Genomic DNA, 21,135 nt, shown 5'->3' on the forward strand with positions numbered 1-21,135 from the left:
CGGATAAATGTTTTGCATGCTGAAATGTGTTGGTGTTCCTGACAGCATCCCTGTATTGAACCTGGTCAAAGCCATCTCCGCCTGCAACCGTTCAGCTTTCAGAAGCACACATATGCTTTGATTTACAGAGACAGAAATGGTGGATGACTGTTCATATTTACTAAACTTTTATGAGTTTTGTTTAAAGTTTTGATAAGCATTTAGCCCAGACCTCTTCATTCACAGGCCTGGCTCGGTGCTATGGGAGTTGCTGGGATCATTACTTACATTCACCCTGTTGGTTGACTGAGAAGCACCTTGGCAGGAGGAGATTACAAAGTTGCGGAAACATGGCCAAGTCATAGTTATGTTAGAGAGCAGACCACCGTGAACTGTATCCTCACAGAGGTTGAATCTGACAAACAACAATCAGCTTGCAGTAACTGTGCACAATTGCATAGCCTTGGCCTTAATGGAACGTTTTGGGAAGTACGCTCATTTGCTGTCTTGCCGAGAGTTAGATGAGAAGATTGATACCAGCTAAATATGAAGCTACAGTAAGCAGCTGGTTAGCTTAGCATAAAGACTGGAAACAAGGGGAAACAGCTAGCCTGGCACTGTCTGAAGGTTACAAAATCTGCATAGCAGCACCTGAAAAAGATGTTATTTCTTGTTTGCAGGGGTTAAATTGGCATTTGGGAGGAGGGGGAGCCTTTGCCCAATGAGGTTGGGTGATGGATGTGAATGGTCCAGAGTAGCAATGGCACTGTTTCTGGAAAGAGATGCTGTTGTTGAATTTTATAAATATAATTTAAAAAAAATGCTGTACCACAAACTAAATTCTATTCACCTCCATTGTATTGATGAAATTTCAGAGACAGATATTGCAAATTACATCTATCTAAGTGGCCAGATACCTTGAGTCCCTTGTGACGTCGGTCGGTCGGTCGGTCGGTCGGTCGGTCGGTCGGTCAGTCGGTCTGTACACAAAAATTTCCCCCACCTTTGGTGGCCACAGTTTTTCCCCTAAAAGTCTGAAATTCTGCATGGAGGTGAAGTGAGACTGGGGCTCATTCACATGAACGGAGGAAGGGAAATAAATTTGGCTTTTAGTGCATTTTACAACTTTTAGGACCTAATGATTTAAATAAAGTGTTCATACTGGGAAGTTGATTTACCTAAAAAAAAATACCCGCTGATTTACAGACATCTCTTTCCCAACATATGTCTATGGGAAAGTCTTTTAGGCCCTATCCCAATGTCCACACTCACGGAACTCACAGACTTTGAGGCGCGTTCCCGCAAAGTCTATGAGGGTTTAGGCCTGTCCCACTGTCAAATCGTCAAGTCCTTGAGGGCTCTCTCGCAGCCCTTTATACATACATGTCTGTAGACTCTGCCTGAGGGAATTAAGGCACAGAAAATTTGCACAGAAACATTAACATTAAGGATTTAAGATGGTACGTAAAAAAACATGACATACACACCTAGTTTATTCATCAACCATTTCATTTAATTTTGCATAGTGAAGTCTGACAAAAACAATTAAATTGATTTTTTGACAGTGACATCTCATCGCATAAAGCAAGAGCCTGGAAGACGTTCCAATAGGCAGTAAAAACGTAGAATAAAAACCCACAATTGGCATCGTCAAGGTAACATGATATGTCACTGCAAAGTGCAGTCCCGTTCATATTTATACCATCTCAAGCCCTTGCAGCTTCTCACACTCAAACCCTGAACCCTCAAGGTCACCTGGTAAATGTTTAAGTCCTTCGGGGGGACATTGGGATTGGGCCTTAGGGCTCACTGGCATCACGTGACCAACCCCGAAGTGGTAATTCCACTATTGTAGTTGTAATTCCATTATTCCATTTACATCAGAAGAATTAAATAAGGAAGTTGTCGCTGCTGTGCCACATGCGTAAATTGCGCACCGTGATGGCCACAGCTATTTCATGAGGTCAAAGAAAATGAGCCTATTTGTTTGCTCAGCGTCTGAAAGCATCATATGATTAATATAGCTGATACTCTAGATATTACTGAGTGTCCAGCAGGAAATTGCCTATTGTTTGTCTTAATCACCCCTTGCCCATTTCCCAAATCTCTGCAATTCATGGGTTTAGCTTTGCTTTTCTCTAAGTGGATGGATGAGCAAGCTGGCACTGGACCTTTTAAAACATGGATTGTGCATAGTTCAGGCCTTAATGGTGCTTAGTGGCTACTAGGATTGTTGGGTTTGCAAATTTCAATATGCACTCTTCACACACTCCCGCAAAGACTTCTATTAGCAAACATAAAAACTGAACAATGGTTAGTTTTGAACAGAAAGATGACAGCACTCCCAACATTAACTAAACACATATTCTGTGGAGGAGAAAGTCTTGAAAAGTGAATATTCAAAGAGTGGAGTCTGGACTTAACATGTTTTTTGTGTGTTCAGCATGTTATCAGCAAAATAACACTATTGTGGCGTCAGGAAAGAAACTGAAGAATCTGAAGAAGCACATGTTTATCCGAAATACTACCTCCTAAGCACCTTTTTTAATAATGAAGATTGCCTGGTTGGAACAAGAGAAACCAAAGCAATTTGGCCTTCATATCAGTGTTTAAAATGCACGGTTTCATGTCATTTTGGATTTAGCTTGTGGTGTTTAACCTATCTGAGAATGCTTGTTGGTTTCTCCTGGACCGGTGAAGATTCCTCCCGCTGCTTCCTAATTCAATATTGTGTAATAACAGTATTATTGCCTGCACATAAAATCCAACTCAAATTACACTGAAAATGGACGATATACTGCATGTGTTTATGTTACACAGAGGAGCAATTACTGGGTTATGATCATTTTGCACTAAAGTAAGGTTGGAAGGACACAGAGGTTTTCCTGCTTGGTAAGGGAGCGTACAAAAATTATTAGTGTGGTGAGGGGGGTTGAATCTTTGCAAAAAAAAGAAATAAAAAAACTAAGGTCATAACATGTCAGAATGATATTTGTACATGTGTTTGTATTGTGTTAAATTGGTAAAAAGAAAAAGAAAAAACACTTTATTTTAATCATCACATACATGACAGACAGGAAATTTGACCTCTGCATTTAACCCATCCTAAGTATTTTTAGGAGCAGCAGGCTAATTTGAAGCGCCCGGGGAGCAAATTGGGGTTCAGTGTCTCGCTCAAGGACACTTCGACATGCAGACAGGAGGAGGATTGAACCGCCAGTCTTGTGATTAAAGGGCCGACCCGTGCTACCCCCTGAGCCACTGCCACCCAGCCGGTAAAATTTGTTTAAAAGTGTACCCCAATTTATACCTTAATATCTTACCGGTATATTACATTATTATATTTTTTGTATATATGATCTTATTGGAACTTCTAACATGTACCACCTCACATTGGTGAAACCCTCATATAGAGGTAGAACTGTTGTCCTCTGTATATGGCAAAGTACACCTTTACGAACCATTGAGCATGAAGTTGTTTATCTGATGTAACTATTTATATAACCATTAACTGATGCAAATATAAAATCAAATTTAGATTTAGGACAAAAAATAAAATAAACTATAGAGGCCATCTTGCGATGGGAGCACACCAGCCGTAACGCCAAATCGGGCCAGGGACGTAAAGTGGGGGGACAAAGGGCCCCTTTCCTACTTCCTACCTCCCCACTTCTGGCGCCACTTCACACCTGTAAAGTTTCATGACTGCATCTTGCATTGTTACGACAAAATCTGTCCACAGACAGATACACACCTGGTAAAGTATTCAGTCCTTCAGCCCAAGGAAAAATACAACACCTCCATTGTTTTTTGTGACCCCCTCTCCAAACCTAATACTTTGTGTACAATCCCTAACTATGAAAAAGAAAAGTAGTTACTTACTGTTAGTGTGGTTCCTGGTGGAAAATAGGAAGTTTAAACATCAAATATCCCAATCACACACAGAAGGGAAATAGAAATCGGATTTTTAACATAATGAATCTTTCAAATACTTCAAGAAAATACTGAGCAGGAATGCACAAGTGAAAGAATAATACTATGCACACAGCAAGAAGACATGAACATGAAAAAATGCATATATTGTATGCATACTAGCTCATGAAAACTATAGTAAAAAGTGTTTCATTGTAACCTTATAAAGCCAACTTAGCAGCGGCCAAACTGGCTGAGCTTTTAAATATTTGAATTAAATCTATGAATGAACTAATAAAGATATATTCCCCAATGATACTTGCCAAACTGACCAAATGATTGTATGGTTGACTCTTTTTACTGCAAAACCTTTCCTGAAATGAAGCAGACGACACAAAGGAGGCTTCAGCAGAGCAAACGCTGTGTTTTCTCTTTTTTTCTCATTTTAAGCGAGCTGCCACTGAGCCAGAGCTGACTGTGTCAGCAGCACCCAGTAAAACAGTAACTGCATGGTGAGTGGTGTCTGTTTATGACTCATTTCTACCTGCCATCAGGCGGCAGGGAGAAGTGGGAGTGGAGGAGAGAGAGTCCAGTGGTAACAAGGGAAGAATTGTGTGAGGACACAAGACAGTGCCGTCCGTGCGGTTGTCAAGAAAACAAGGTAGTGAAACCTATTAGAAATGGGCCATTTAGTAGCTGATATTGGCTGTCGCCAGGCCGGGTATGGTCAACACATGGGCACCTTTATGAGAAAGCTGCTGGAGTAAAGAAAGGAGGATGGTTCAGATGCACAGTGAAGACATTCTAACCTTGTGGAAAATCAAATGATTGGAAATGATCTGGTTGTTTTCATTCAAATTTAGCAGGCTCGTGAGTGTGGGTTCATCATGACTGTATTTCCCCTAAAATGGTTTTAGTCTCATGAAGAAGTCATTCACAGTAACACACAGGCTTTTAGAAAAAAAAATATTGGTGTCAGGAGGAAAGCCTATGTTTTCAAATTCAACAAGTAGTTCACTTGGAATCCTCTTTATAAATGAAATGTTTCACTGTATCAACACCACAAGGAAATTATGAGAATTTTGAAAGGTTTACAAGTCTCAGTCATGCATCCTTCTGAGAAACCAATGAAGCAAAAAAAAAAAAAAAAATCCACATTTCCATGCGCAAGAATGAAAGGGTAAAAATGTTAGTGAAGCTCAAGTCCCTTTCTCTTTTGTTGTATAATTATATATAATATTATATTATAATATTATATATATATATGTTTATATATCTATATATACAGTATATATCTATCTATCTATAGATATATATATATATATATATATATATATATATATATATATATAAGACAGGGTCCAAATAAAACACAGAACATTACATATAGCTTAATAAAATACATACAAAAGCACAATAAAATATATTATAATATTATTAATATTATTAAATTAAGTAATTGAAAGGAAGATGTCTATCTATCTATCTATCTATCTATCTATCTATCTATCTATCTATCTATCTATCTATCTATCTATCTATCTATCTATCTATCTATCTATCTATCTATCTATCTACCATCATTCCCCCTGTTAAATCAGCATCATATGTCTTTTTCCAGCATTTCTTATTGGGGGATGTTGAGGACGTCGCTGATTGGTCAGTCCCTCTTCACACAGAGCAGCAACACGATGAGCAACACACTTCCGTTTCCCTTTCACCGGAGCAAAGATGGCGGAATACGACCTCACCACCAAAATTGCCCACTTTTTAGACCGTCATCTCGTTTTTCCTCTACTAGAGTTCCTGTCTGTAAAAGAGGTAAGAATTATATTAACATGTAAACATTTCGTTACACTTTTTTGTTATTTCAAGAAACTATATCCGGCTTTTTAAACGGTTTTAAAAGCCGTGTTCGTGTCGGGGAGCTGGTCACATTTTCTGTAGCTGTGTAAAGTAGCCACATTTAACCGGAGTGAACCCGGAAATATAGCCTGTACCTTCAAAATAAAAGCGCCAAAACACTTAATCTTCCACTAAAAACGAGTATTGTGGGAGTAAATAGAACAAAAGAAATTGCAGAACAACGCTTAAACGATTAGATCGACGTATGTATTGAAAATACAAGCAATTATTATGAAAACATCACGATATAACACCTAAAAGATTTCAAAGTATTTTTTACATTGAAAATCTATTATCGGAAGTCCTACTTTTATTGTGATTAACTTTACAATGGCTGAGCAGCCACGCGTTGTTTCAGATTCACATGATTGTAGGAGAGCGCCTTTCATAAACTCGGTAGAACCGGCTTGTACGGTACCACTTCGGTTGAACACATTTATCATGTGGTGCTCCCATACACGTTAGCCGCTAACACCCTGCAGGTCAGCGGTTTTGCCGCCCAGTTAGATAGCTTAAATACTGTGAAATGAAACAATCATAACGTGACTCTCGGGCGATGCTAACAGCTGGAAGCAGAACAATGCTTCATTTGTTATAATAACGTAACAACAGCTGTTGGGACGTATCGCTTAACAGTTGTATATAATAAAACACTTGGAAAACCGTTATCAACATTGTTGATAACTCATAGGGCAGCAGAGAGACGCCAGTTTCAGTCAAAGTATCGTTAGCATTGGCTAGCTAACCTCTACCGTTAGGTTGAATCAGAGAGCTAACACTTAGCTACTTTATCACTGACTGTAACTGTTAGGATCCGCTGAGCTGGTCAGCAGTGACTATCATCACTGTCGTAAGTTAAGTTGAACGTTGTTATAATAACTCACATGAGCTTATAGTCATAATGCCACTCTGTCTTGTCTGCAGTTGTGAGTAACACTATAGTAAGTAAGTAAAGCTTTATTTATATAGCAACTATTAAAACACACCGTTACAAAGAGCTTCACAAACAAATGAAACATCAAACAATGATGAAATCAAGGAAAAATTACAATATGAAACACAGAAACAATGAGAAACAGATCAAACAAACACACATGTGGATGAGGCCTATAGAAAGGCTTGCCTATAGAGATTGGTTTTTAGGAGCCACTTAAAACAGTCCAGAGATTCATCAGCTCTAATAGATTGGGGCGGGGGGGGCTAAAACAGAAAACGCCCTATCACCTTTTGTAATTCCAGAGAGTTGGGGGGGCTAAAACAGAAAACGCCTGATCACCTTTTGTTATGCAGGTTGAGCGGGGGATGGATAAAAGGCCGAGATTAGAGGATCGAAGTGTTGGACAGGTCGAATATGGAACTAAGAGATCAGAAATGTAACTGGGGGCGAGGTCATGCAGTGCCCAAATGTAATTAGCAAGATCTTAAAGTTGATTCTGAATTTTACAGGGAGCCAATGGATAATTAATAACCTGGCCACTGCATTTTGAACCACCTGTAGGCGATTTAAAGCAGGGTGACATTAGAGAAAATGTTTACTAAAGTAATGTTAAAAGGTTACTCCCATATGAAACTTGCTCAAGTAAGCTAAAAGTTACCCCAAAAGATTTCCATTTGACAAACATACTTAAGTAAAAGTATGTTACTTGGTCAATAAACTACTCAAAGTACAAGTAACTTCGTGTTTTAATATTGTTTAACCTTAGTGTGTGCGGGCCAGAGATCTTCACAAGTCATTTTATTCAATGAGCTAGTCTTTGAGCTAGAGTCCAAGTCAGGTCGCAAGTCTCTTTTTATTTCTATGCACTTTGCTTTGCGTGCTGAATAGCTCTAATTTAACTATATCTGTTTAATACAATTATTTTACCTACTTATCTTTTATCTACATGAAGGTATCGATAGCATCACTTTAAAATATCATACTTGCTAGTTCCCTAACCTACTATTGTTGCCTGAATCTGTTATCTTGATATGGACATGTAGCCAACCAATCAACTTGATGTGATATGAAGGGTGCTGCCTATGATTTGCCTTCTCTAATAGCATAGGCACCCAATACAATATGATTATTCCTAAAGCATCTATGAACATAAGTGCAAAGAATTATTATGGCAATTAACATGGGAGCAGCCCATTGTTTATTTGAGTAAGGTAAGCCTAAAAAAGAGACCTGTTCGTCACGCGTAAAACCCAAAAGGACTGCTTCATCCATCCATGTTTGCTCTCTTCCTGTGCTTCTCAAGCTTTATTGTTTCCTGAATAAATTACAACTGGTAGCCTACTGAGTGAAAGCCAATATCAGTTTTATCAGCATGAATTCCCCATTAGGCATCGTCGCTATAAAAAAAAATGCAACCAATGTGAATTAGGGAAAAGAAATTGGCTAATTTCCATCAAAATCCCTGTTCTGCGCAATGAGAGGATTCTGTTATAATATATCAGAATCAGTACTGTGATCATCTGACTTAGATGTTTATACAGTGTGTAGCCTACATTTGTTCTGAATACACTAAATATGCTTTTAATATGCCATTAATGGAAAGTGAATGTATTTCTGCCGGCTTTGGGGGCAATACTGTTTTCCAACATGGCCACCAGTGGCATAGTTTGCATTTACTGATTTGAGTTACATTAGTAGAACAACCAAACCTTGAATTGAAAAGATATTTGCCTGATTTTCTACGTTTTTGCATTTGCCCAGCTCATTGATACCTGGCGCAAGCGCATGTCTACCGCAAGGAAGGGCGGTTAAAGATCTCCTGCGTAGCCGCATGCACGTCGCTCATTTTGGTTAATTTAGCAAAATACATTGTACTGTAAATAACAGACTAGTTGTAACAGAGGTATAAATGGCAAATGTAGCGAAGATAAAAGTTCCTTACTGCCCAAAAAAAATAGTTGAGTAAAAAGTAAAAGTGCGGTTTGTGAAAAGTTACCGTTCCTCAAAAAAATACCTAAATATTTACTCTTTTGCGGTACTTGTAACAAGTTATTACCCACCCCTGCTTGTCTGGTGGATTCTTTGTAACTTTATCAGAACCTCCTGGTTAGATGATAATAATGTACACCCCCCCCCCCCCCCTCACCTCTGTTTTCTATTATTTGTCCTGTATCTTAGATCTACAATGAGCAGGAGCTGCTTCATGGAAAACTGGACCTCCTCAGTGACACAAACATGGTGGACTTCGCCATGGACGTGTACAGAAGCCTTTATTTAGACAAGGAAATTCCGCATAGTAAGTGTTAACGCTTGGTGGATATCAGTCGTCATCCCCATTTCTCATGAAATAACACACACACAACCAAGGAAGGTATTAATGTTGCTTGATAGAAATCATAAAGTGTTACTGCACTCCACCACTCACTCCATTCAGAATTGATTTAGCAGTAAACTTTGTTTCACTGCGTTTTCAGTGCTGGGGCGCAGACCGTGTACATGTTGGTTTATGGAGTTGCTGTAGCTAATGACTTTCTTTATCCTCCCTGTGTCAGCTCTAAGGGAGAAGAGGACAGAGGTTGTGGCCCAGCTGAAGCAGCTGCAGTCAGAGACAGAACCCATTGTGAAAATGTTTGAGGACCCAGAGACAACGAGGCAGATGCAGTCTACCAGGTAAAGTCTTTTAATCAAAAGTAGTATATTGCCTCCTTATTTAATCATTATCCCAAAATAGATTTTCATGAAGGGCATCATTAGCCTTATGACGCATTCACACCAAGCGCAAAGCAAACTTTTTGCGCTGCCCGATTACATACAGAGTCGACATGAGTGACGCAACGCAAAATTCATGTATTTGCAGGGGTTCAATTATTTCAATTTGAGCGAGAAATTCACGTGAAGCTGTGTCGCGAAAGCCTATCAGCATTGAGATTCTCCTGCTGTCATCACTTACATCCTTACGTTGTTGAATCAGAGATAGAGGACAAACGTATTATGGCCGTTTGCAGGCACCCAGAGCTAAGATAGTACATCATATTTACACAGAGACTGGATGAAACTGTGTATAAATGTATGTGTATATGTCTATAGTATAAACAACGTTGCTGCCATATTTATGCCTAGATGATATTGTGTTGAGTGTTGATGGAGCAGCTACACTGTCATAGCCTGGCACTGGTCGATCCGAACTCCATTCAGAAAACAAGCAATTTAAAAGTTGTTTGCTTGTCGTCTTGCGAACAGACCTGACAAAGCATGACTTCATACTTTTATAAATCTGCATCATTATGTTGTCATTTCAGCATACTTTTGATCCGTTTACAACAACGTTGCTGCCGTATTTATGCCTAGATGACGCTGAATGTTGATGGAGCAGCTACAATGTTAGCATAGCCTAACGCTAATCGATCAGAACTCCATTCAGGAAACAAGCATTTTAAAAGTTGTTTGCTTATCGTCTTGCAGACAGACCGTCCAAAGCATGAATTCAGACTTACTTTACAAATCGTCATTATTATGTAGTTATTTCGGCATACTTCTGATTCGTTTATTGCAATTGACAGCACAATCTGTTTATTTTGGGTTCATACTGCAAGCGACGTGTGGCTTGCTAGATACAGTCAGTGCAATGACCGCCGGGAGAATGTTATAAACCCAGACACAACGGCGTTTGGTTTTTTAACATATCTGGGACTTCCACAACATGTACAAAGCAGCAACAGTGGTTATTTCTTCCATGGTTGATGGCGGAAATGGCGTAAAGAAAAGTTGTTGTGATCAATGTAAACAAGCCCTTTCTCCTCTCCGGCGCGTCTAAGGCGAGTAACGCGGATGAACACAAATGATCCCGGTGGTCCAACTCTTGGTGTGAATGCGACATCAGTGAGGTTGTGATGTTTATATCTGGCCACGATTCTGGGATTATAAAAACCTGTTATTTGAAACCGTAGACTGCATAGCAGCATTGCAGAGGGATTTTGTAGATTGCATGGAGCTGCATTTTGAATGAAAAATGTATTAAGTCTTTTTAGGACTTTTGTGAGCAAAGTCAGCAAAAACAGACATAAAAAGAGACCGACGCAAGATGTTGTGGTTAACTTTATTAAGACTGTTTTGTCGTATACAGTGATTAAAATAGTTTGGTCAAATTGGGTCTTTATCCTTTCCTTTGTTTCTTGGCAAGAGTGTGTACAGTTAATCAAAAGTATTTTCCATTTGATACTGTTTGTTATATTGTTTTAGTTGGGCTGTAGATATTTGTTTGTTTAAGACACCGATTTGTAGGAACTGTTATGTGAGATTTGAAGCCTGATAATGGCAACATTGACTTAGCACATGTCTGTTATTGTTATTTTGTTGTCAGGATGAAGTAAAGAGGAAATTTCCCTTTTTGGATGAGGAGTCATGTGTCTGTCTTAAGTTATGCATTATTTTTTCTTCAAACCATAGGATTTGTAAAACAATAGGAAACTCATCTGGGGTCAATGAAGAATTCTTTCTCAAGCCAAAGGACATGCATCACTTTTATTCCACCATTACGACCTAAATTATGCTTGATGCCGTCGCTTGTTTTTAACATTATTTCTGCATTAGGAGGATCATCCAGTGCTGGAAATGAGAAATGGGTTGATATTTGAATCCCAGTGCCCTGTCCGTTGGGGTTAATACACACAGATCCACAAAGCATTTTACTGGGTAATAGAACCTAATGGTCTAAGTACTTTTATTGAACAGTTAGCTAATAGGCCTATATGCCTTACCAGGCTTTATTTGGACAACTACTGAAGCCAGAAACCAAGCCCAGCTATTATAATAAATCATGTTAGTACCATATCTATAAACAATCTGTCATTATAAAACACACTCTGTGGATTACGATCACCATTTGGGTGATCTATGATGTATGTTCTCATTTGTTTGGACTTGTTAAAGCTATGAAAACCACTTTTGGGTTTTTGAGTCAACATGGCTCCTTGACTTTTTCAGTGCAGAAGGTGGCAGTAATGCTGTGCAGACTTTTCCATGAACAGTTGCCACTTGTTGGACAGCTCAGCAGCTGACTCTCATCTAAATCTCATAACAAGTGCAAAGCAAAATATAAGATATTTGGTATCGGTGTCAAGACAGCCTGCCCCAAAGCAGTGAAGAATCCTGCCTCAGCCTAAATGAGATTCACGTAACACACATCACACACGTGGCAGCAAATACACACTCATTCATTCACATTATAGAAGTGAACATACCATAGAAACGCACATAGTTGCAATGTGGTTTCCACATAAATAGCAAAGCTTTTAGGTTACAGGCAAAGTTGTAAAATGTTGTTGGGATACAACAGTTGCATACCTTTATTTTGACAAAGCCACAGAGACTCAAAGGCTGTGCTGAGAAATCAGTATTCACTTTCTTCACCAGACATAGTTTGTTAGACATGGCTAGCATAGATTTGTAGTAGCCAAACCAAATGTAATAAACGGCCCATCGCACTGTTTTAAAAGTGAAATGCTCTTCATTTGTGTACAGCTCTTGATTTAGACCAGAAGTGGAAAAATATACCTGAACGAGACTCCAAACACCAGGATGTCAGCCAAACGGCGACTCAAGTTAAATGGCCTCTAACTACAGAAACTGACTCGCTTTCTTCTTTTTTTTCAGAGATGGACGAATGCTCTTTGACTACTTGGCAGAAAAACATAACGTAAGTTGGCTTGATTTGCTGACGTCTCACTTCTTCACTGCTTTTCCCATGGCTCTTGTGTGAACCCATGGTTGTTTTAGGGGCGAAGTGGGAGGGGCAGTCCAAGCATGGAAATGCAGAATTACTTCCCAAAACCCTTAACTCATTTTCGGGGTTTGTATGGCTTGCACAAATTCTGCGGACATTTACATTCTGTGGTGAATTGTTAAGAATAAACGGAGTAGCTCGGGATTCGTGGATAGAGCCGCAAGAATGCCGGAGGTTCTATATTTACCGTGATGTTTGGCTTCTTACCCTCCCCTCCGTCGGTCCCTCCCACTCCGGTATCCAGCTGACCTGCATGCTGTCCTCACTGCACCTCCACACAGCCCAGGCCCGGGGCCCCTCAGCACGCTGTGGGAAAGGCTTGGGCGGCCCGGAGCACCCACTGCCTGTCACAGTTGTACTGAATCTTAGTGAATGGCCTGACGTCAGTGCACACAGCTGTGAGATACTGGACAACAGGAAGGACAGTTAAATATAGGAAGACAAGTAGGCTTGAAATGATAGCCCTATATATACGTATGCATTTCTAATTCAGTTCACATGACCACTTCTTGGCAGATTTGTCACAAAAGTTAAATATTATTTTGCCGTTCATGGCAAAATACCACTGATATGCTATAGCAGTGTTTACTCTATATTCATTTAGCAGTGGTGTGCCACCACAGCAGGGAAAATTAGGTTACTGCTACAAATACGAAATTAAAATTAGATGTGCAATTTAGTTACAATGATGTAAAATATATTTGATGTAGCCCAGATGTTTGAGAAGTTTTTATGATGTTTCACCCTAACCCTGAATCACCAATGTATATGACACAAAACTGGGATTTCCTTAGGCGCCACAGCTGCATGAGATTACAGCGTAAGCACAATGTTTGATTTGAAAATATGTATTGTTTTGACTTGGTCTGACAACGATTCACATTTTCTCTGTTTGTGATATTGATACTCTCGTATTTCTCTTGAAGTTCCGTCAGGAGTACTTGGACACGCTGTACAGATATGCCAAGTTCCAGTACGAGTGTGGAAACTACTCTGGTGCTGCAGAATACCTCTACTTCTTCCGTGTCCTGGTAAGTTTTCAGCGTTCGTCATTGATGTTCAACACCAGTTAACATTAATAGTGATGTTTGCTGATAACTATACGCTTTACCTCACTCAACAGAGTGTCTGTGGTATTTTACTATCCCCATTTATATACTGGCTTAAGGCATTTGTCTGACATGTTAAAATTGAACATCACATTATGTTTGCCAGATTGCTTTAATTCCTCAAAAGGCCAATGCTTGCTTAGGAGAGGAAAAGAACACTTAGAAGTAATTGAATGTGAAAAGCTTACGTCATTGCCTGTTCAATTCCCTGCACGTCTTGTGTATTAGGGGGAGACTGCTGCTCTAGGACTTGAGTAGGATGTTTTACTGGGCCAAGTGATCAGTGGTGGACTGCATAATCTGTCTGTAGTCTTCTCACGGGGCGGGCCTCAGCAGACAGCTTATTGATTTGAGTGCTGTGGCCAGAGAGTCCCTTGTCACGACTTCTGAGCTTATGGGGTGTGCTTAAGTTATGCAAGGCATCTCTTAGTTAGCTTCAAGAGGGTTGCACACATTTTGCAAGGTGTTTCAGGGAGGCCGTGCACGTATGCACTTCATTAGACTGCTCTTTCTTACCTGAATTTAAAACAGCGACCTGGAGGAAAAAGACAACTCTACACAACACAAAGAGTTTGATTAAATAATTTTCAAGTGTTTTTAAATGTCAAATAATGACAAAGTATGTTTTGCAGAGGAGGATAATTATAGTTCACAGAGAGTACTGGCAGTATTCTTGTCAGTGCACTTGCACACTCCCTACTTCCTCTATAAACAAAGAAACTTGTTGCCTGGGTTCTGGCATTTGTGGCTTCTCTCCCTTTGCCCTCAGAAATGAGTGAAAGATGAACTGGGCAGTGAATGGGCTAGGTGCAGCTCGACTGCAAAGGCTGCTGCTTCTCAGACTTGAAAACCTTACAGTGGCCTGGGTCATAAAAGAAGAGTTTTGCCACATTGACATTAGATAATATGGAGTTTTAATTGTGTGAAAGGTGCCGCCTCATCTTTTAGGATTCTTTTTTAGATTGTTAAAGTCATCCATGATCCTATCTTATGTTTTGCGATTTTTTTTTTCTTTTTTTTTTTATATATGGATTTTTTTAATGCCAGAAACTATGTAATTATTTCATTTGAGTCTATGCGGAGGTAGAAGGAAGTTACTGCTTTTATTGTTGTAGTCTGAGTAATGTGACGTCATATCCGTTCCGTATCTGTCAAAAACAAAACAAAACGCAGCCGGCTGAAACGAAAAAGTAGAAAACCGCGGAGGGTCCACGTGGATACAACCTGCACCCTCACATTTTAAATCCAAAGTGGTAAACACTACACATACCAGCATGGAAACACTTTGGGTTTCACACATTGCCAGTCGTCCCTCTCATCTCCGTGGTCAAAATCGTCAGACGCTACAACTGTAGAGCACCCATATACTGATTTATGTTAAATAAATTCAAACAGCCCCGACGGAGCTGACTATGGATGTATAAAGAGAACAGAGCTGACTAGGAGAGCTCAGAGCTAGCGACAGTCTTGGCAAAAACAGCGGAAGTATACATGTGTGACTACGTTTTCAAAATAAGGTGTTAACAAAGGGAACTGTATATACAAAATACAAACATGGAAAGAAGATAGATTGGATTATATTCACCAGAAGTAAAAAGCATTACATGCAATCGCAATACTTAAAAATCTAAATATATATTGAATCTGCGCCCAAGTGTCGCGATAGTATCAAATCGGGAGGAGTATCGTCCCAGCCCTATTAGCTGTTAAGCTTTATCTTCTGCACTAGGATTTTCTTTGATTACAAAATTAGAGGTAGGCTAGTACAGCTAGCTGCATCTCTGCAGTAATCTGTATTTTTGGCGAGATGGAAATTCCCTGAGTAGCGAACATGTCAAGAAACAACTACTATTTAGGTTCAAGGTGCCTTCAAACTAGAAGTTTATAGCAGGCGCTGATCTGCTGCTGACTAGACCCCGTGGCACGTTTCCAGTTGCTTTGAAGCACTGCGCCCCTGCAAGTGACCAGACCTAAGCAACCCTGAACTTATCTAGACATCACCAGGAGGAGCTGTATGTGAGAACGCAAATGTCTGAATCAGTTGGACCGGTAGAATACAAACATCCAAGTTTGAAGAAGGGTCATTTACACGAAGATGCCAAAGAAAATGACAAACTGGAGAGATAACAAGATTCAGGGACTTCTGTCGGTAAGGGCCGACGCCAAAATCATCAGACATTCAAGGAGCGGCAAGAGACTTTGGTTGTTTATGACCAAAATTACGAACTGGCTGCGTAACCGCGATGTCCTGCCTCCTGCACGCTCAACTCAGGCGCTAACCCCGCGCACGGAATATTTCCAGTAGGTGAAAATGCGTCTGACATGAACAATCTTCTGTTGTTGTTGCTACATGTGTGAAAGGGAAATGGGGATTCAGTTAGCGACTCAGATATTCAGAATTGCCACCTTCACAACAGTTTTCAAAATAAGTTCTAAATTTGTTTTGTTCCTCACCAATGGAACCAGGAAATGGGGAGAGAAATCAAATGTCTGGACTTTTTACACATTGACTATCACAACCGCAGAGTTCTATACTGTGAAGTTGCCAAGTGGTGTGAACTATACAGCAACTATGAGGTCTGTATCCAAGGTGATTCCATCATTAACTATGCAAGCAGCAGCGCCTGGGTGGCGTCAGTTGTTGCCTTCTCTGAAGCTGCCTTCAAGGTCACATGTAGGGCATCTTCAGGCTTATAGCTACACCCCTGTTGATTTAGAGTATTGCTCCATTTGAAATAACACCAAATTTCCAGTGGGAATATAGCTCTATTTGACTGCTTTGGTGTTATCTTGCATCAAGTGTTAGTGAATTCAACCCAACTGAATGTCTTATAATGACCAGTGGAACCAGTCTGCATAGTCAGTGGTTTCCAAGTGTCACTCACTTGTCCTCCTGCTTTTTGTTTGTCTTTGGTTCAGCATTTAGCTTTGCGGTAAGGCAAGGACTCATGCCAAACCCAGCCCTGAAAGAATGGGCAAGAATAAGATCAACATTTTGTCTATTCATTAGAGTGAAAAACATTAAGACCATCTTTTGTTCCTATTCTAATTGGCATTTGATACCGCACTGCATTGCCTCTTGTCTTTCGGATGTCAGTGACTCTGGCTAGTCATGCACATTCACTATGCTGGAAAACTTGGCAGTGGCTCTGAGCGATGATGAACCCTCTTCGCTACAAACAACCCTCTTAACCCAAAGCAGTTGGGCACTTCATTTGATGGCTTTTTCACTGATCTGCTCAAATCTGTAGAAGGAAGAGTTGCATCCGAGACAAGATGACGGGTAATTCACCCAAGCTTTCCACTTCCACTCCCTACCAAAAAAAAGGCATTAAGAAAAGTCTTCAAAAGCTTGCAACGGATATGTCCCACTGTTCCAACAACAGTTGTTTATGGCTTTGCAACTCAGTCTAAATAAACCAAAATTGCTTTAATTGTGGTATGTTGTTCGAAGTCCAGTACCGTTTTTTTTGTTTTCTTTTTACCCCTCAAATTGTTTTACCCCTCATTTTAAGTTCCAGGCAGATCAGGCTCTGTAACTAGATATCTGTTGCTTACTCTTGACAATGCAAGAGGGTTTTTAGACGAGGAAAAGGTAGAAATGGATTTCATTAGTGGGAGTCTGTATACTGCTCTCTCCCCTCCCCTCTTTTCGGTGTTTTGTGGACCTCCCATCCTCACAGGCCCCTTGTCTGTCTCTCCCTCCCCCGTATGGGAGAGGTGAGGCTCCATAAAGTCATTTAACGTGGGAAACCCAGTCAATTAAACGAAGGAAGCCAGCCTTGCAAAATCCATGCCTCAGGTCTTGTTACAGTGTGGCCTAGCCCGAAAAGAGCAACTTATTCATATCATCACTTAATGCAGGGATTGAATGTTAAGAATAAAGATTGAGTATCCCGACGGATCCCCAGCACAGTCAATTTATTGTTGCTGGTCAGTCAGCGAAAATGTGCCCATTTCACAAACCAATGGAAACTTAAGGTAACTGCTGGAAAAACCCAGGTATTGAAACTTTTCTAGCGTGGCCACTAGTGAAAGCCAGACTGTGTGTGTGTGTAGAAAAGCTGCCATAATGACCTGGAGGTCAGCCAAACGTAGCAGGCAGGGACTTCCAAGAGAGGGAAAAAAATAACAAACAAAACAAAACACTTTCAGCAGATGAAACGCTGACCTTTACGCTGGCAGTGGAGCCAGTTTTTTCTCTCGCTGTTACAATACTGATCTTTCTTGTGACTTCTGCACTTTAAAAAAAATCATTCATAATGGACCTGAGTTGGGCACTGTGATCAAAGAAACTCTACTGGATGGATGGACACACCACCTTACTGTGTTCTCCTTTGGGGGAATACTACAGGAGATTTTCCAAATATTTTCCCCTAACCTGCCACCGCCTCATATTATAGCAGTTGAAATGTTATCAGAGTGTAACTAGTCGTTGCCAAGTTAAAAAAAATAACCTCTATATCCGAATAATCTCACCAATTTGTGGGGTACCAACGGAAACCTGCTCTTTTTTTAGTGTTTCCTCTGTACATCTGTCGTGTCTCACAGTCCACTTCAGCGGCTGTCCGACGGTGTACGGGGGTGTGTGGTTAGGATCTGGGCTCCTCTGGCCGCTCAGCAGACACCCACCCTGACTTCCTGCTTGACTCATGTCATTGCGTCTGGTGTTTGGTGTTATCGTGAACTACTGTGGCACAGAGTTTCCCATGAGCCCTAGGGTGTAGTCCAGTGTCCACTACAGAGTGATTGGCTTGCTGAGGTTCAGAGGCATTCTTAACCTGTGTTTCATTACCTGATTCCCTTTTGTTTGTTTTAGTCTGTTCTGGAAATCAGAAACAGTAGCCTGCCACATTTTTGAGAGTGATTATCCTCACAAAGATGTGTCTTGTTAGCGTCAGTTCATATTTCAGCCTAATTACCTTGTGATAACGACAGAGTTGTCCAGAGTTACTGGATGTAATGGGCGGAGATTCTTGCAATTATCATTCTCATGACTGAAGTGGAGTAAAGTGTGCAAAAATATGGAATGTAGGAGGACCCAAATATTTGTTTTATAATTTTTGTTGTTGATATAAATTCATTCTTTTTTAATACTAACAGTGATGCATTTGACCACTGCTGTGTCATGGTAAAGCCAGGATATCTGGACCTCTGCTACATCACATTGACCATTCTTTTGTCTGTTGTGTGTTCCCCAATTTTATGGAACCATAATACTAAATTGCTGGGATACTCTTAACTGCAAACAGGACACATGGTATTTTAAATGCTTGCTGTAACTACGCCCATATAGTAACCTATGATTCAGACATTGATTCTAAGTCTGTCATTGCTGATATGGCATTAGTTTTGAAGACCTTCAGCATTATCCTATGAACTAAGTAAACTCAACTGAAACCAAAATGTTTTAGTTCCAGCAAACTATTCAGACAGCATAGTGACACACGTGCTCCAAATATAGGAATATTTGGCGGTTATTTAATGTGGTAATCTAGTATGAAACTCTCTGGTCAACTGCAATGCAGTGGTTGTAGTATCTAAAAGTGCAGCAATTTTAGTTTTATTAAAAGCTAAACAGTCTTTCATGATCCATTTCTCTTTTTCTGTCAAGTCCCATTCCCTTGGGATGACATAATTTAATCCATTTATCCAGCATAAATAAGAAAAGTGACTGCACCGTGCAGCAGTGCCACTAAAGCCGAGCACGTAGTGGCCCAGTCTCACTGTGTATGACCGCCAAACCGTATAAGGAAAATGTAGAAAAACAGTTTGTTTTGTATGTTGTAGTGTTGTTTGCTTCAGGTTTTAACTCTGCACCGTGTCTGTTTCCAAGGTCCCGGCTACAGACAGGAATGCCCTGAACTCTCTGTGGGGCAAGCTGGCCTCTGAGATCCTGATGCAGAACTGGGAGGCTGCCATGGAGGACCTCACCCGCCTGAGAGAGACTATCGATAACAACGTAAATGCCCCACTTCTCAGAATTTGATACCACATTTAGATTCCCTTACATAGACTCTCATATTGACATTTCACTTTGGGTAGAGCTCTGCTGTGGCATCTCAACTCCTCTCTCACACACACACACACACACACACACACACACACACACTCATCTGACTACTTAAGGATTTGAGTATGAAGTGGTTGTATGTTTGATTGATGGCCATTTAGGAGACATGAACACTTGAATTGGTTTTTTTTTCTTGTGCCATACCAGATAATAGGAGAGCTTGTGACTGTGGCTAAATGTATTTATCATTGAAAAATGTGATTTTTTTCCCCTTCTTTTTCACCTTCCTTTCTTTCTTCCTTCTTACCTCTATTTCTATCTTTGTCCTGTCCAGACGGTCACCTCCCCGCTCCAGGCTCTCCAGCAGAGGACATGGCTCATTCACTGGTCTCTCTTTGTCTTCTTCAACCACCCCAAGGGCAGAGACAATATCATCGAGCTCTTTCTGTATCAGCCACAGTAAGTAACATTTATCATTTTATTTTATTTAGTTTCTTGTTTGAACCCCTGCTTTTACATCCTGGAAATTTGCGAAACGTCGACAAGAATACCAGGAAGTAGTTGTAAAGATAAGATCCATTTCCACAAACAAGGGCAGCAGGAAAGGCAACGTTCTGTAGCTTGGTTGAACCGTGGGTCTGGTGGCCCATTAAGGTACAGTAAATACATGGCTGCAAACCTGTTTTAAATGAAAAATAGGCACCCTGGTAATTTGTGTAGATCTGAAGACCGCTCCGGGTCTCGTGGTTACGTAGTGTGTGGTGCAGAGGGTTTGGGCACACAGGGGAGACTGACTGACTGAGCTGGTAGTCACAGCTAGCCAGCCATGACAAGCTACTGTCAGACTCTCCATCTCTCTGCTAGAAAGACGGGGAGTCTGATGGAGCTTTGACAGCAGCTATTGCCGCATTTCCACTGCCTGGCACGGCCCGTCTTGACTTGCTTGAACTGTTCTGTTTTGGTTTTCCATTGGTAAAAGTTGCGGATAGTACCTGGTACTTTCTTTGGTATCACCTCGGTCGAGGTTCCAAGGAATCTGAGCCGATCTGAGAATCGTCACTAGACTTGTCACTTGCACGACACGGGACATCCTGCACAAACCCGTTAACAGCCAAGCTACTATCATTAGCAAGCGCAATTTTTTTATTTACTCAACACAGATTTTATCAAATGGCAGCCCACAAAACCACACTGTGGTCAATTGACAAAGTGCAAACGTTTCTCTTTGGTTGGTGGTTTGGTGATGTCGTGTCAGTTTCACGCGGCGTCGCTCGCTGTTACGACCAGGTAAGAATCCCACCTATCTGCAGTGGAAAACAAAATCAAGAAAAGTACCTACCAAAAGCGTGCCGTGCCGTGCCGTGCCGAGCCGTACCATGCAGTGGAAATTCAGCATATGTATGAGAGGCACAAACTGGGGCTACAGTTAGCTACTGTTCTGTTTTTTATACGTGTCACGTCCGTGGCTACCACAGTGTTAGGGATGGGGGTCAACAAA

At 40.7% G+C, this 21,135-nt stretch overlaps 1 protein-coding gene across 1 annotated transcript in view; it reads left to right on the top strand.

The window, feature by feature from the left end:
• Window positions 1-5,552: 5,552 nt before the first annotated feature.
• Window positions 5,553-21,135, top strand: part of eif3ea (eukaryotic translation initiation factor 3, subunit E, a) — a 31,420-nt gene continuing 15,837 nt past the window's right edge. The window contains exons 1-7 of the mRNA XM_074654720.1: window positions 5,553-5,712; window positions 8,912-9,029; window positions 9,286-9,403; window positions 12,386-12,428; window positions 13,442-13,546; window positions 19,461-19,586; window positions 19,972-20,096. Of these exons, the coding sequence (XP_074510821.1) occupies window positions 5,623-5,712; window positions 8,912-9,029; window positions 9,286-9,403; window positions 12,386-12,428; window positions 13,442-13,546; window positions 19,461-19,586; window positions 19,972-20,096 (725 nt within the window). The 5' untranslated portion in view covers window positions 5,553-5,622. The remainder of the gene's footprint in view (window positions 5,713-8,911; window positions 9,030-9,285; window positions 9,404-12,385; window positions 12,429-13,441; window positions 13,547-19,460; window positions 19,587-19,971; window positions 20,097-21,135) is intronic.

The sequence above is a fragment of the Sebastes fasciatus genome, chromosome 12 (genome assembly GCF_043250625.1).
Source record: "Sebastes fasciatus isolate fSebFas1 chromosome 12, fSebFas1.pri, whole genome shotgun sequence".
Classification (NCBI taxonomy): domain Eukaryota; kingdom Metazoa; phylum Chordata; class Actinopteri; order Perciformes; family Sebastidae; genus Sebastes; species Sebastes fasciatus.